The sequence below is a fragment of the Kogia breviceps genome, chromosome 1, assembly GCF_026419965.1.
Source record: "Kogia breviceps isolate mKogBre1 chromosome 1, mKogBre1 haplotype 1, whole genome shotgun sequence".
NCBI classification, from domain to species: Eukaryota; Metazoa; Chordata; class Mammalia; order Artiodactyla; family Physeteridae; genus Kogia; species Kogia breviceps.
Window position 1 is genome coordinate 73585734 of NC_081310.1, and position 16988 is coordinate 73602721.

General features: G+C 37.0%; 1 protein-coding gene across 1 annotated transcript in view; it reads right to left on the reverse strand.

Annotated features, from left to right (window-relative positions):
- SPAG17 (sperm associated antigen 17) overlaps positions 1 to 16988 on the reverse strand; it is a 229029-nt gene that overhangs the window by 37792 nt on the left and 174249 nt on the right. The window contains exons 32-35 of the mRNA XM_067030751.1: positions 11686 to 11874; positions 9901 to 10046; positions 9666 to 9796; positions 7760 to 7887 (exon numbers count right to left, since the gene is read on the reverse strand). Of these exons, the coding sequence (XP_066886852.1) occupies positions 7760 to 7887; positions 9666 to 9796; positions 9901 to 10046; positions 11686 to 11874 (594 nt within the window). The remainder of the gene's footprint in view (positions 1 to 7759; positions 7888 to 9665; positions 9797 to 9900; positions 10047 to 11685; positions 11875 to 16988) is intronic.

Consider the following 16988-nt stretch of genomic DNA (forward strand, 5'->3'; position numbering starts at 1 on the left):
ATGTATCTTTTTGAATTATGGTTATCTCAGGGTATGTGCCCAGTAGTGGGATTGCTGGGTCATATGGTAGTTCTTTTTTTAGTTTTTTAAGGAACCTCCATACTGCTCTCCATAGTGGCTATATCAATTTACATTCCCACCAACAGGGCAGGAGCGCTGGGTTCCCTTTTCTCCACTCACTCTCCAGCATTTATGAAAAACATAACATAAAATAAAATAAATTGTTATTCAGTGCCAAATGCCTGGTCAGTGATAGCTACTCAGAGGCTTGCCTCGGTGGCCACTCCACTGGGCATACAAGGTCATAGCTATAGGAGCTGTGGAGGAAGAGAATGAACTTCCTTCATTAATCTCAGGTGTGGTATATTATTTCTCACAGTGCAGTATTTTCAACTTGGAGATAGTTTTAGTAAACCATTTGGTGTGGTCTTTTTATTTTTCAGATAAGGAGTTAGACATGCAGTGTGACTTTTCCCAAATCCCACATTAATAACTGATAGAGCCAAGACTAGAATTCATATCATCTTCATTCACCATGTTGATTATAGGCACCAAACTGAAATATAGGGTCCTATGGGCAAGAACAGGTCACTACCCACACCCTGCCAGGAGCCTGTGCAACACAACAGGGCCAACTAACCCGGGAGAAAGCACAGCATGCCTCAGGCTGTTGCAATGTCACACCAGCCTCTGCTGCCGCAAGCACTCTTGGCATCTCAATTGTGACTACTGTACCCCTCGTTCTCCTCGGTCTGAGTGAGCAAGAGAGCCCTAATCAGCCGCTGCTTTAACTTCCTACTCTCTGGCCAGGGAACAGATGACTGAGGGCACCCTACATGTAGAGGTGGGGCCCAAATCAAAGCTGAACCCCAAGAGCTGTGCAAACAAAGAAGAGAAAGGGAAAGCTCTCTGTGCAGCCTCAGGAGCAGCAGATTAAATCCCTGAAATCGACTTGGTAAACCCTGCAACTGTGGAATACCTGAATAGACAACGAGTGCTTCCAAAACTGAGGTGGTGGACTTTGGGGGAAACTGTGGACTTGGGTTTGCTTTCTGCATTTGATTTGTTTTTGTTTTTATGTTTATCTTAGCTTAGTTTTTAGTGTTTGTTTTCATTTGTGGGTTTGTTTATTGGTTTAGTGGATCTCTTACTTTTTTGTTTCTCTTTTTGTGAGCGTGTGTGTGTGTTTCTTTGTGTGATTCTGTCTGTTTAGTTTTGCTTTTACCATTTGTCTTGGGGTTCTGTCTGTTCGTATTTATTTTTCTTTTTGCAAGTGTGTGTTTCTTTGTGTGATTTTGTCTGTTTAGTTTTGCTGTTACCATTTCTTTTGGCATTCTGATTTCTCTTGTTTCTTTTTTTTCTCTTCCTTTTCTTCCATGCCGTGCAGCTGTCAGGGTCTTGGTGCTCCAGCTGGGTGTTGGGCCTGAGCCTCTGAGTTGGGAGAGCCGAGCCCAAAATGTTGGACCACCAGAGACCTCCCGGTTCCATGTAATATTAATTGGTGAGAGCTCTCCCAAAGATATCCATCTCAACACCAAGACTCAGCTGCACCCAACAGCCAGCAAGCTCAAGTGCTGAATGCCCCATGCCAAACAACTAGCAAGACAGGAACACAACCCCATCCATTAGCAGAGAGGCTACTTAAAGTCATACTAAGTTCACAGACACTCCAAAACGAACCACCAGATGTAGCACTGTCCACCAGAGGGACAAGCTCCAGCTCCAACCACCAGAACACAGGCAACGGAAGCCTACATAACCCACTGAACCAACCTCACCCACTAGGGGCAGACACCAGAAATAAAGGAACTAGGAACCTGCAGCCTGAGAAAAGGAGACGCCAAACACAGTAAGTTAAACAAAATGAGAAGACAGAGAAGTATGCAGCAGAAAAGGAGCAAGGTCAAAACCCACCAGACCAAACAAATGAAGAGGAAATAGGCAGTGTACCTGAAAAAGAATTCAGAGTAATGATAGTAAAGATGATCGAAAATCTTGAAAATAGAATGGATAAAATACAATAAATGTTTAACAAGGACCTAGAAGAACTAAAGAGCAAAGAAACAATGATGAACAACACAATAAATGAAATTAAAAATACTCTAGAAGGAATCAATAGCAGAATACGTGAGGCAGAAGAATGGATAAGTGACCTGGAAGATAGAATAGTGGAAATAACTGCCACCTAGCAGAATAAAGAAAAAAGAAAGGATTTGAGGACAGTCTCAGAGACATCTGGGACAACATTAAATGTACCAACATTCGAATTATAGGGGTCCCAGAGGAAGAAGAGAAAAAGAAAAGGACTGAGAAAATATTTGAAGAGATTATAGTTGAAAACTTCCCTAATATGGGAAAGGAAACAATCAAGTGCAGGAGACACAGAGACTCCCATACTGGATAAATACAAGGATAAACATGCCAAGACACATATAATCAAACTATCTAAAATTAAATATAAAGAAAAAGTATTAAAAGCAGCAAGGGAAAAGCAACAAATAACATAGAAGGGAATCCCCATAAGGTTAACAGCTGATCTTTCAGCAAAACTCTGCAAGCCAGAAGGGAGTGGCAGGACATATTTAAAGTGATGAAAAGGAAAAACTTACAACCAAGATTACTCTCCCCAGCAAGGGTCTCATTCAGATTCGATGGAGAAATTAAAACCTTTACAGAAAAGCAAAAGCTAAGAGAATTCAGCACCACCAAACCAGCTTTACAACAAATGCTAAAGGAACTTCTCTAGGCAGGAAAAACAAGAGAAGGAAAAGACCTACAAAAACAAACCCCAAACAATTAAGAAAATGGTAATAGGAACATATATATCCATAATTACCTTAAATGCAAATGGCTTAAATGCTCTAACCAAAAGATACAGACTGGCTGAATGGATACAAAAACAAGACCCATGTATATGCTGCCTACAAGAGACCCCTTCAGACTTGAGGAAACATACAGACTGAAAGGGAGGGGATGGAAAAAGATATTCCATGCAAATGGAAATCAAAAGAAAGGTGGAGTAGCAATTCTCATATCAGACAAAATAGACTTTAAAATAAAGACTATTACAAGAGACAAAGGACACTACATAATGATCAAGGGATCAATCCAAGAAGATATGACAATTGTAAAAATTTATGCACCCAGGGCTTCCCTGGTGGCGCAGTGGTTGAGAGTCCGCCTGCCGATGCAGGAGACACGGGTTCGTGCCCTGGTCCGGGAAGATCCCACATGCCGCGGAGCAACGAAGCCCGTGAGCCATGGCCACTGGGCCTGCGCGTCCGGAGCCTGTGCTCCGCGGCGGGAGAGGCCACAGCGGTGAGAGGCCCGCATACCGAAAAAAAAAAAAAAAAAAAAAAAAAAAAAAAAAAAATTTATGCACCCAACATAGGTGCACCTCAATACATAAGGCAAATGCTAACAGCCATAACAGGGGAAATCGACAGTGACACAATCATAATAGGGGACTTTAACACCTCACTTTCACCAATGGACAGATCATCCAAAATGAAAATAAAAAAGGAAACACAAGCTTTAAATGACACATTAGACCAGATGGACTTAATTGATATTTATAGGACATTCCATCCAAAACCAACAGAATACACTTTCTTCTCAAGTGCATATGGACCATTCTCCAGGATAGATCTTATCTTGGGTCACAAATCAAGCCTCAGTAGATTTAAGAAAACTGAAATCGTATCAAGTATCTTTTCGGACCACAACGCTATGAGACTAGATATCAATTACAGGAAAAAAACTGTAAAGAGTACAAACACATGGCGGCTAAACAATACATTACTAAACAACCAAGAGATCACTGAAAAAATCAAAGAGGATATCAAACAATGCCTAGAAACAAATGACAATGAAAACACGATGACCCAAAACCTATGGGATGCAGCAAAACCTGTTCTAAGAGGGAAGTTTACAGCAATACAATCCTACCTCAAGAAACAAGAAAAATCTCAAATAAACAACCTAACCTTATACTTAAATCAATTAGAGAAAGAAGAAGAGTAAACCCCAAAGTTAGCAGAAGGAAAGAAAACATAAAGATCAGATCAGAAATAAATGAAAAAGAAATGAAGGAAACAATAGCAAAGATCAATAAAACTAAAAGCTGGTTCTTTGAGAAGATAAACAAAATTGATAAACCATTAGCCAGATTCATCAAGCAAAAAAGGGAGAAGACTCAAATCAACAGAATTAGAAATGTAAAAGAAGAAGTAACAATTGACACTACAGAAATACAAAGTATCATGAGAGACTGCTACAAGCAACTCTATGCCAATAAAATGGACAATCTGGAAGAAATGGACAAATGCTGAGAAAAGTACAACCTTCCAAGACTGATCCAGGAAGAAATAGAAAATATGAACAGACCAATCACAGCACTGAAATTGAAACTGTGATTAAAAATCTTCCAACAAACAAAAGCCCAAGACCAGATGGCTTCACAGGTGAATTTTATCAAACATTTAGAGAAGAGCTAACACCTATCCTTCTCAAACTCTTCCAAAATATAGCAGAGGGAGGAACACTCCCAAATTCATTCTACTAGGCCACCATCACCCTGATACCAAAACCAGACCAAGATGTCACAAAAAAAGAAAACTACAGGCCAATATAACTGATGAACATAGATGCAAAAATCCTCAACAAAATACTAGGCAACAGAATCCAGCAGCACATTAAAAGGATCATACATGATGATCAAGTGGGGTTTATCCCAGGAATGCAAGGATTCCTCAATATATGTAAATCAATCAATGTGATACAGCAAGCATATTAACAAATTGTAGGATAAAAACCACCTTATAGTCTCAATAGATGCAGAAAAGGCTTTCGACAAAATTCAATACTCATTTATGATAAAAACCCTCCAGAAAGTGGGCATAGTGGAAACTTACCTAAATATAATAAAGGCCATATATGACAAACCCACAGCCAACATCATTCTCAATGGTGAAAAACTGAAACCATTTCCTCTAACATCAGGAAAAAGATATTGGTGCCCACTTTTATCACTGTTATTCAACATAGTTTTGGAAGTTTTAGCCACAGCAATCAGAGAGGAAAAAGAAATAAAAGGAATCCAAATCAGAAAAGAAGTAAAATTGACACTATTTGCAGATGACATCATACTATACGTAGAGAATTTTAAAGATGGTAACAGAAAAGTACTAGTGTTAATCAATGAATTTGGTAAAGTAGCAGGATAAAAATTAATGCACAGAAATCTCTTGCATTCCTATACACTAGCAACAGAAAATCTTAAAGAGAAATTATGGAAACACTCCCATTTACCATTGTGACAAAATGGATAAAATACCTACGAATAAACCTACCTAAGGAGACAAAAGACCTGTATGCAGAAAACTATAAGACACTGATGAAAGAAAGTAAAGATGATACAAACAGATGGGGAGATATACTATGTTCTTGGATTGGAAGAATCAACATTGTGAAAATGACTATACTACCCAAAGCAATCTACAGATTCAATGCAATCCCTATCAAACTACCAATGGTATTTTTCACAGAACTAGAACAAAAACTTTTACAATTTGTATGGAAACATAAAAGACTCTGAATAGCCAAAGCAATCTTGAGAAAGAAAAACAGAGCAGGAGAAATCGGGCTTCCTGACTTCAGACTATACTACAAACTACAGTAACCAAGACAATATAGTACTGGCACAAAAACAGAAATATAGATCAATGGAACAGGATAGAAATCCTAGAGATAAACCCATGCACATATGGTCAACTAATCTATGAAAAAGGAGGCAAGAATATACTGTCGAGTAAAGACATCCTCTTCAATAAGTGCTGCTGGGAAAACTGGACAGCTACATGTAAAAGAATGAAATTAGAAAACTCCTTAACACCATACACAAAAATAAACTCCAAATGGATTAAAGACCTAAATGTAAGGCCAGACACTACAAAACTCTTAGAGGAAAACATAGGCAGAACGCTTTATGACATAAATCACAGCAAGCTCCTTTTTGATCCACCTCCTAGAGTAATTGAAATAAAAACAAAAATAAACAAATGGGGCCTAATGAACTTAAAAACTTTTGCATAGCAAAGGAAACCATAAAAAAGATGAAAAGACAACCCTCAGAATGGGAGAAAATATTTGCAAACGAAGCAACTGAAAAATGATTAATCTTCAAAATATACAAGCATCTCATGCAGCTCAATATGAAATAAACTAACAACCTTGTCCACAAGTGGGCAGAAGACCTAAATAGACATTTCTCCAAAGAAGATATACAGATTGCCAAAAAAAACATATGAAAGGATGCTCAACATCACTAATCATTAGAGAAATGCAAATCAAAACCACAATTAGGTATCACCTCACACTGGTCAGAATGGCCATTATCAAAATACCTACAAAGAATAAATGCTGGAGAGGGTGTGGAGGAAAGGGAACCGTCTTGCACTGTTGGTGGGAATGTAAATTGATACAGCTACTATGGAGAACAGCATACAGTTTCCTTTAGAAACTAAAAATAGAACTCCCATATGACCCAGCAATCCCACTACAGGGCATATACCCTGAGAAAACCATAATTCAAAAAGAGTCATGTGCCACAGTGTTCATTGCAGCTCTATTTACAATAGCCAGGACTTGGAAGTAACCTAAGTGTCCACTGACAGATGAATGGATAAAGAAGATGTGGCATATATATACAGTGGACTGTTATTCAGTCATAAAAAGAAATGAAATTGAGTTATTTGTAGCAAGATGGATGGACCTAGAGTCTGTCATAAAGAGTGAAGTAAGTCAGAAAGAGAAAAACAAATACAGTATGCTAACACATATATATGGAATCTAAAAAAAGAAAAATGGTTCTAATGAACCTAGTGGCAGGACAGGAATAAAGACACAGACCTAGAGAATGGACTTGAGGACACAGGTCGGGGTGGGGGAGGGTAAGCTGGGACAAAGTAAGAGTAGCATTGACATATATACACTACCAAATGTAAAATAGATAGCTAGTGGGAAGCAGCTGCATACCATAGGGAGATCAGCTGGTGCTTTGTGACCACTTAGAGGGATGGGATAGGGAGGGTGGGAGGTAGGCTCAAGAAGGAGGGGATATGGGGATATATGTATAGCTAATTCACTTTGTTATAAAGCAGAAACTAACACAATATTGTAAAACAATTATACTCCAAAAATATGTTAAAAAAATGAAATGGCAAATCTGACAAGATGCAGGACTTTATGATTCTTGCTCAAGATATTTTCTTATGGTCTTTAAAAAACCTTAGGTGGGCCTTTCTCTAAGCTGCCATAATTACAATGCTTACTTTTTAAAATTGCAGTTGCAAGTCACTGTATTTAATATTTCACATTATTTTTACACACTCAGTTTGTGGATTAACAAATTAAGACTAAAGAGAAAGTGAAAGACCTAAGATTGTGTGTTAAAACTAACAAATAAATAGTGGGAGAGGGAAGGTTTCTGTATTTCAAAATATCAGTAATGGGTTACTCAAACTGAATATTTTCATATTATAGGAAGATGTTCAAGCCTGCAATGTAGGCTAAAAGAAATAAAACTGAGATAAACTAGTCAGGTATATTTTTCTAAAATCTACAAATATAAAACTCCTTGAGCCCATTAACAATTTACAATATAAGGAAAATATGTGAATATACATTATAAGAGCTGAACTCTGGTCCATAGGTAGATGGATATGCAAATATAGTTACTTTATAGCAGAAAAATTTATACCTCAGCCGAGGGAAATGTCTCCCATGTCCTTGACTGGAGATTAGGAGGAACAATTGTATCTAATTCTTTCTTCATTAGCCATGGTGAAGCTTCATGGAAAGGGCGAAGGACAGTGATGCTCTGGGCACCTGGTTCACAAAGAGTTATCAGAGGATCATTTCTCTTTCAGAAATATTCTGAGAAATTCAATAGGTATTCACCAAATCGAACAAACACTTTTGAGAAGCCAGACACAATGACTATGCTTAAGGACCTTACAGTCTAACAAGAAAGGAGAGTCTCAGTCATAGTAACACCTAAAAAAGCTGGATTTAGATCACCTGAAAGTATTAATGGACACTTCACTGTCCTTCGGAAACCACATCCAAGTCCTGTCAGTTCTACCACTAAACACTTCTTGAGTTCGTCTATCTCTTCCCCCTCCAGTGATGCTACCTTAGACTATTCCCCTCAGAGCCATCCTTGTTTTGGACTACAGTGACAACTAACTTTTCTGCCCACATCTACTCTGAATGAACCTCCCTCTGCAGTCAGGGTGACTGATTATGCTAGTCCATGATGTAAAATCTTCTTTGACTTCCCATTGCTTATGGGATAAAACAAGAGGCCTTAACGTTTTCTCACTCCTGACTCAACTTGCGCTATTTCCCCTTCTGTACTTTGGCTACTTTAGCCTTTTCCCCCCTGTTCTCCAAAGCTTTAAGCTTCCTGCTTTGTATTCTGTCTTCCAAGAAAGCTTCTCCTCCTATTTTAATTAATGCCTACTTATCCAGTAGCTCTTGGCTCCAGTGTTTTCAGGGAAGCCTTCTAGACTATGTTAGGCTCCTCTGTTAGATGTTCTCATAGAATGATATTCCTTTACTTCATAGATCTTATCCCAATTTATAATGATACAGTTATTTGTGTGACGATACATTTAATGCCTATCTCTCTCATTAAAGTCTAAGCTCTGTGAAAGCAGGGTCCATTGCTGTCTTAGCTAACCATTGTATTCCTAACACCCAGCCAGTGTTTTTTTCATGTAGATGCTAGTTAAACAACTAAAAAAGCATTTGAGATGACTTCCTATTCTCTTACAGTTCCACACACAGACTGAACAACCAGTCAGAGCTCCCCACTCCCCATATTCACACAGAAAGAGCAAATTTATAATATCACGCAATGTACACTGATACATTCAAAGATACAATTGTACATAGATGCAGGCATATTCATAAATGAGCACAAAATATATCCCACCAACCAGAGAAAAGATAAAAAGGAAACACACACATAAACTTAGATATAGCACATTGCTTTGGTACACAGATAACATGAAAGGTTTTTTTTTCCTGTGTTTAAATACACGTTACATATACAGTGGCTCTTACTTAGTGCAATATATGTCTCTAACCTTTAATCACACACTAATTTCTTTCAAATTGATGAAAACATGTAAATGCCCAATGAATATAATATGTAACTTATCCTATATTTCAGGTTGATTTTCTAACTGACACGTGAAATGTACTTTCTTCTCTTGTACTAAATTCACCAAGGCAACACATTCAAAATGATAAAAAATGAACTTATGAAAGATAACTCACTTTTGTCTTTCCCTACCAAGATGAAACAAACACATAAATAGGAACCTAGGTATATAACTAAACATACCTAACAGATATAAACACAGATACAAAACTGCTTATAGGTAGGAGGGGGACCATACACAATTTATATAGGTTGATGCTTAGATAAAGCATGGTACAAACATAAATCACTGTATAAATAGGTTGACATGGCCAGGTGAAAAGTAGCGTTGAAAAGCAAGCAAAGGGAAAAAAGTAGAGACAACATGGGGGTAGATTGGATAAGGAGGATGAGAGCTGGTAAAGGGACACAGCAAGTTCCAGTCTGGATTCTCTACCTGGCTGTTCCTGTACTGGCTCTTGAAGAACTACGGTAGTTGATTCTCCATATGCCAAGGAGAGGTATTCTTCTATGTCACTGTCCCGAAGAAGTTCCACTCCTGATCCATCAGCATAGATAACAAAAAACCTATTTGAAGAAATAAAAATCTAATCCCTTGACATATTCAGCTAAAATGCTCCTTGAACTTGGAATTGAAACTAAAAGTCATGATGTTATTTTTATCATATTACCTGGGGACATGTTCACCATAGATTTGCAGATGATTCTTATGAAGGTGAGTGGATGATAACATGTCATAGCCTTCAGCTTTTACATTTAAATCATCTTCCAAATTGTTTTCGGGTAGGATAGTTGATGTGCTACCATCAGCCATGACCTAAGGGACATAGTATATAAGCAACTAAAAGAAAAGAAAAATGCCATAAACTTACATTTCTTTTGATCCCATTTGAGAAAGCAGGTGATCTTTTGGATACTCAGAAAATCAGGGATATTTCTTTGTAAGGAATTGTGTACTAAGTATAGATTGCATTAATAAAAGTGAAAACCTAGTAGCACATCTCCACTTATAAACCACACCTAGACTGTGAAAACAAACAGGAAAACAAACCTGAATACATTCAGAGGAAGGTGACTAGGATGGCAGGGGACTCACTTATCTTCTGAGGACAAGTTCAGGGAACTTGGAATTTAAACATGGAGGGAAAGCTATTTATGTGATGGTTCTCTTGAAATATTAAGAGTGACAGTATGAATTCTAAGCACAGAATTAGGACTCATGGATATATAGGGAGACAGATTGAGTCTCACTATGAGAAGAACTGTTCTAGCCATTACTACTGTCTAGATATGGTGTGGTCAGGCTGAAAGGCCACTGAAGGGAATGCCCAAGAAGAGCATCAATGTCTAGACTAATGTTTGGCTTGCATGTTTCAACTCAGAGGGTTTGGGCTTTAGGTTTCAATTTCAACTTATTGCACATTGAAATCTCTTAGCCTGAACTCATGCTGTGAAGTTTCACTGACTTAGCACAGAAAACCTAAGTTGGATCAGGGCTTGTCTGCATCCCCAATAAAGTCGGGGACTCTGTGGTATGGTTCCAAATCTAAAAAGTAACTTCACCACCCTCCAGACAACACATGAAATTCCACCACTGGGTGAGGAGTGAAAAAAATGTGCCTAGAAAAGCGGCTGGCAAACATCTTTTTGTCAAGGGCCAGATAGTAAATATTTTAGGGTTTGTTGGCTGTAGAGTTTCTGTTGCATCTACTCAACTCTGCCATTATATGCAAAAGCAGCCAGAGATAATATGTAAACAAATGAGCGTGGCTATGTTGCAGTAAAACTTTATAGTGACACTAAAATTTGAATTTCTTATAATTTTTGTGTCATGAAATATATTTCTCCTTTTCATTTCCCCCAACCATTTAAAAATGTAAAATGCAGTCACTGCATTTTTAGCTCATGGGCCCATATAAACAAGTGGCCATGGTTTGCCAATGCCTGGCTTTGAGATAAGAGGAAGGATAGAGAAACAGAAGATGGAGCTCTACCACTGAATAGCTAAGCACCTCTCCAGGCTTCCCAACACCCCATCCTCAGTCCTACTGGAACTCTCACACTAACTGATAGTTCTCACTTTGGATTCTCTGCCTAGTTGAGCAGACTTGCCTGCTGCCCCATGTATTTTCTCTCACTTGAACCCAGATACAGAGCATTTATATCACTCCTCTATGTTGGCATTATTTTTAGATGGTTAGTAACTTTTTTCCCTTTTGTTCTAATTACTTATTTAACATTTCAACCATCCTCATTGTTGGACTTGCTATCTCCTAATGAAGTACACTTGAGAATTGAAGATACTGACATTCATTGCTGCTGTCCAAAGTATTGGCAGTTAGTGGATAACTAATCCCAAGGCAGCTAAGATAAAATGCTATAGGGGAGCTCTCTTGTGTGAAATATCTAAAAAGCAAAGCCATAGCCTCTCTCTCCATAATAATGATGCACTTTACCTGAAAGGTGTTTCCTTCGGGATCCATGACCTCACAGATAACCTCCGATGTGTGCTTCATGATGTACCTGCTAGCTCTCATCTGTTCACGTTTTTGAAAAGGATGGTATATATCACTGCTTGATTCATGGCAATATATAGCTGAACAGTCCCTATCAATAAGAAGACAGCCTGTGTTTGGAGGTAACACCTGGAAGGGTAACAGGAAGAGAGATATTATTAAAAATTTCTTGTTTGATTTGAGGGATTTATAAAATCATTTAAGGAAAAATATTTTCCATAGAACCCAGACACAAACTGTGTTTCCAGGAAGAAAATAAGAGAAGATTTAAGTTTTGGGAAGGACTACTTAATAAAGAGTCAAACTGATTAGGATATAATAGCTCCTGTGTCTCACATTTTATCTACTCACTTTAATATTTCTTCCAAGTAATTGCTTTGTGCCTTATTTCAGATGTTTAATATAAAATATTAAAAACATTTTAACTTAAGTAAACACACTTGGCACTATTCAAAACAACTGGAATCCTTTTATGTTCTTTGGCAAGAAGCATCTCCAAGAGGGTAAAAGCTATGGGACAAATGCTTTTAGAAGCTTTTATTTATCATTATTCCTATGGTGGCTGACACAGTCCTTAAGTAATAGCTTTTGTATAATGACTTCTGGTTCAGATAGACTTTTTTTTTTGAGATGTAATTCACACGTCATAAATTCACTATTTTAAAGTATATATTCAGTGGATTTTGTATACTCAAAAACTTGTGCAAACATTATCACTAATTCCAGAACATTTTCATCATCCCCCAAAGAAACCCTGATGCCATTAGCAGTCACTCTGCATCACTCCTGCCCCTGACAACCATTGATCTGCTGTCTCTATGGATTTGACTATTTCAGACATTTCATATAAATGGAAGCACGTGATATGTGGCCTCTTCTGTCTGGCTTCTTTTACTAAGCATAATGTTTTCAAGATTCATCTATGTTGTAGCATGTATCAATACTTCATTCTGTTTATTTTCACCTGAGTTTAGATGTGTGAGATTTGGAAGTTTTTCTGCTAACATATCCAGACCTCCATAGATTCTACTGTCACTGAGCTCAAGCTTTTTCAATTTAGGTAGTTTGGGGAGATTTGAAACTGAAATCAAGCCTACATTTATTAAACTGAGGAACTCTAAGTTCACAAATTCAGCCATTAAGCCCTCAATTTTCCCATCATTTGATTTGCAATTGTCCAGGACAAGTTCTCGAACAGCTGCTGGGGTTCAGTTCCTCAGCTCCAGATGGACCTTCCTCTTCATGTCCATGTTTCTCTCTTCCTCCTCTTCAAACTTAACTTTCCATGGTGGGGGCAGAGGGCGGAGAGGTGTCTCAGCCCGTGCAGCGAGGGCCTTTGGAGGGGGTTGGCTTGTGGCAGACAGATCAAAACTACAATGAGGTATCACTTCACACAGGTCAGAATGGCCATTGCCAAAAGTCTACAAACAATAAATGCTGGAGATGGTGTGGAGAAAAGGGGACCCTCCTACACTGTTGGTGGGAATGTAAATTGGTACAACCACTATGGAGAACAGTATGGAGGTTCCTTAAAAAGCTAAAAATAGAACTACCATATGATCCAGCAATCCCATTCCTGGGCATATATCTGGAGAAAACTATACTTCAAAAATATACATGCACCCCAATATTCACTGCAGCACTATTTACAATAGCCAGGACATGGAAACAACCTAAATGTCTAACAACAGAGGAATGGATAAAGAAAATGTGGTACATATATACAATGGAATATTACTCAGCCATAAAAAAGAAAGAAATAATGCCATTTGCAGCAACATGCATGGACTTGGAGATTTTTATACTAAGTAAAGTAAGTCAGACAGAGAAAGACAATTATCATTTATATGTGGAATCTAAAAAAAAAAGATACAAATGAACTTACTAACAAAACAGAAACAGACTCACAGACTTTGAAAACAAACTTGTGGTTATCAAAGTGGAAAGGTTGGAGGAGGGATAAATTAGGAGTTTGGGATTAATATATACACAGGAATATATATAAAACAGATAATAAACAAGGACCTATTGTATAGCACAGGGAACTCTACTCAATATTCTGTAATAACCTATATGGGAAAATAATCTGAGAAAGAAAGAATATATGTATATGTATTCACCTTGCTGTACACCTGAAACTAACACAATATTTTAAATCAACTATACTACAATAGAAAATAAAAATAAAAATATAAAATAAAAATTGAATTAAAATCAATAAAATCTTAAAAAAACTTCATTCTGTTTTATGGATGAATAATATTCCATTGTATGGATATATCAAATTTTGTTTATTCATGAGTTGATGGACATTTGAGTTGTTTTCACAGTCTTGTTATTAAAAATGCTGCAATCAACATCTGTGTATAAGTTTTGTATAGATATATGTTTAATTTCCCTTGGATATCTACTCAGGAATAGAACTGCTGGGTTGTATGAGAACTCCATTTTTAATTTTTGGCGGAACTGCCAAACTGTTTTCCAAAGTGACTGCACCATTATACATTCTCATTAGCAATTAATGAGGGTTTTACATTTCTTCACATGCTCACTAACACTTATTATTGTCTGTCTCTTCTATATTTTGGAAGAGTTCGTGAAAGATTGTTCAGTGTTAATTCTTCCATAGATGTTTGGTATAATTTACCAATGAAGCCATGGTATAATTTACCAATGAAGCCATCTGGGCCTGGGCTTTGCTGTCTGCCAAGTTTTAAAATTATTAATTCAATCTTTTTACTTGTTTTAGGTCTATTCTGATATTTTATTTTTTCTCGAGTTAGGTTAGGTAGTTTGTGCCTTTCCAGAAATCTATCCATTTTATCTAGGTTATCTAATTTGTTGATGTATAATTGTTCACAGTATTTCTTTATAATCTTTTTTATTTCTGTAAGGTTGGTAGTAATGTCTTCTCTTTCATTTCTAATTTTAGTAATTTGAGTCTTCTCTCTCCCCACCCCTTCTTTCTCTTTCTGTTTGTCTGTCTATCTCTCCCTGTAAATCCAGCTAAAAACTGCTGGTTTTGCTGACTTTTCTCTATTGTTTTCTATTTTTTCATTTATTTCTACTCTAATCTTTACTATTTACTTCCATATGCTTGCTTTGGGTTTAGTTTGCCTTCTTTTTTCTAGTTTCTTAGGGTGGAAAGTTAGGTTATTGATACAAGATCTTCATTTTTAATATGGGCATTTTGACATTTAAAGCTACATATATATGGGGGGGAGAGAGACATTTAAAGATATATATGTGTATATATATATAGACATTTAAAGCTATATATATATATAGCTTTAGCTGCTTCAATTAAGTTTTGGTATGTTAATTTTATTTTTAGTCATTTTTAGTCATCTCAAAGTATTTTAAAATTTCCTTGTGATTTCTTTGTGTTATTTTTCACATATTTGTGCATTTCCCAAACTTCCTTTTGTTATTGATTCCATTGTGTGTTATTTCATTCCGCTGTGGTAGGAGAACATATTTTGTATGATTTCAATCCTTTTTTATCTATTGAGACTTGTTTTGTGGTGTAACACATGGTCTTTCCTGGAGAATGTTCCATTTACACTTGAGCATAATGTATTCTATTACTGAGTGGAGTGTGCTATACATGTCTAGGAGGTCTGCATGGTTTATTCTGCTGATTAAGTCTTTTATTCTCTTGATCTTATCTATTCTTTTATCCATTATTTAAAGTGAGGTACTAATGTCTCCAAATATTATTGTTGAATTGTCTATTTCTCCTTTTAAATATGCCAATTTTTACTATTTAACTGGACATTTTAATTTGTATAGTGTACAACTCTGGAAATATGCACGTGTTTTGGGCTCTGTTGTTAGTGTATAATATGTTTGTAGTTGCCATCTTCTTGATGGAGTAATCTGTTTATTATTATAACATACCCTCTTTGTTTCTGGTAATATTTTGTTGTAAAGTCTATTTTGTCTGATATTTGTATAGCCACTCAAGTTCCCTTTCAATTACTTATTGCAGGTATATCTTTTTTATCCTTTTACTTTCAACCTATTTGTGTCTTTGACCATAAAGTGTATATCTTGTTGACAGCATACAGTTGTATCATGCTTTGTAATCCATTCTTCCAATATCTGCATTTTGATTGGGTTGTTTAATCCATTTATATTTAATGTAATTACTGATTAGGTCAGATTTGAATCTTCCAAATTTCTATTTGTTTTCTTTTTCTTTTTTTTTTAACATCTTGATTGGCGTATGATGGCTTTACGTTGTTGTGTTAGTTGCTGCTGTATAAAAAAATGAATCAGCTTTACGTATACATATATCCCCATATGCTCTCCCTCTTGCATCTCCCTCCGACCCTCCCTGTTCCACCCCTCTAGGTGGCCACAAAACACTGAGCTGATCTCCCTGTGCTATGTGGCTGCTTTCCACTAGCTATTTTACATTTGGTAGTGTATATATGTCAAAACCACTCTATCACTTCATCCCAGCTTACCCTTCCCCCACCCCACATCCTCAAGTCCATTCTCTATGTCTGTATCTTTATTCCTGTCCTGCCACTAGGTTAATCAGAACCATTCTTCTTTTTTTTTTTAGATTCCATGTATATGCATTAGCATACGGTATTTGTTTTCTCTTTCTGACTAACTTCACTCTATATGACAGACTCTAGGTCCATCCATTTCAGTACAAATAACTCAATTTCATATCTTTTTATGACTGAATAATAGTCCATTGTATATATATGCCACATCTTCTTTATCCATTCATCTGTCGATGGACACTTAGGTTGCTTCCAAGTCTTGGCTATTGTAAATAGAGATGCAGTGAACATTGTGGTACATGACTCTTTTTGAATTATGGTTTTCTCAGGGTATATGCCCTGTAGTGGGATTGCTGGGTCATATGGGAGTTCTATTTGTAGTTTCTAAAGGAACCTACCTGCTGTTCTCCACAGTAGCTGTATCAATTTACATTCCCACCAACAGTGCAAGACGGTTCCCTTTCCTCCATGCCCTCTCCAGCATTTATTCTTTGTAGGTATTTTGATAATGGCCATTCTGACCAGTGTGAGGTGATACCTCATTGTGGTTTCGATTTGCAGTTCTCTAATGATTAGTGAAGTTGAGCATCCTTTCATATGTTTTTTGGCAATCTGTATATCTTCTTTGGAGAAATGTCTATTTAGGTCTTCCACCCACTTTTGGACAGGGTTGTTAGTTTATTTGATATTGAGCTGCATGAGCTGCTTGTATATTTTGGAGAT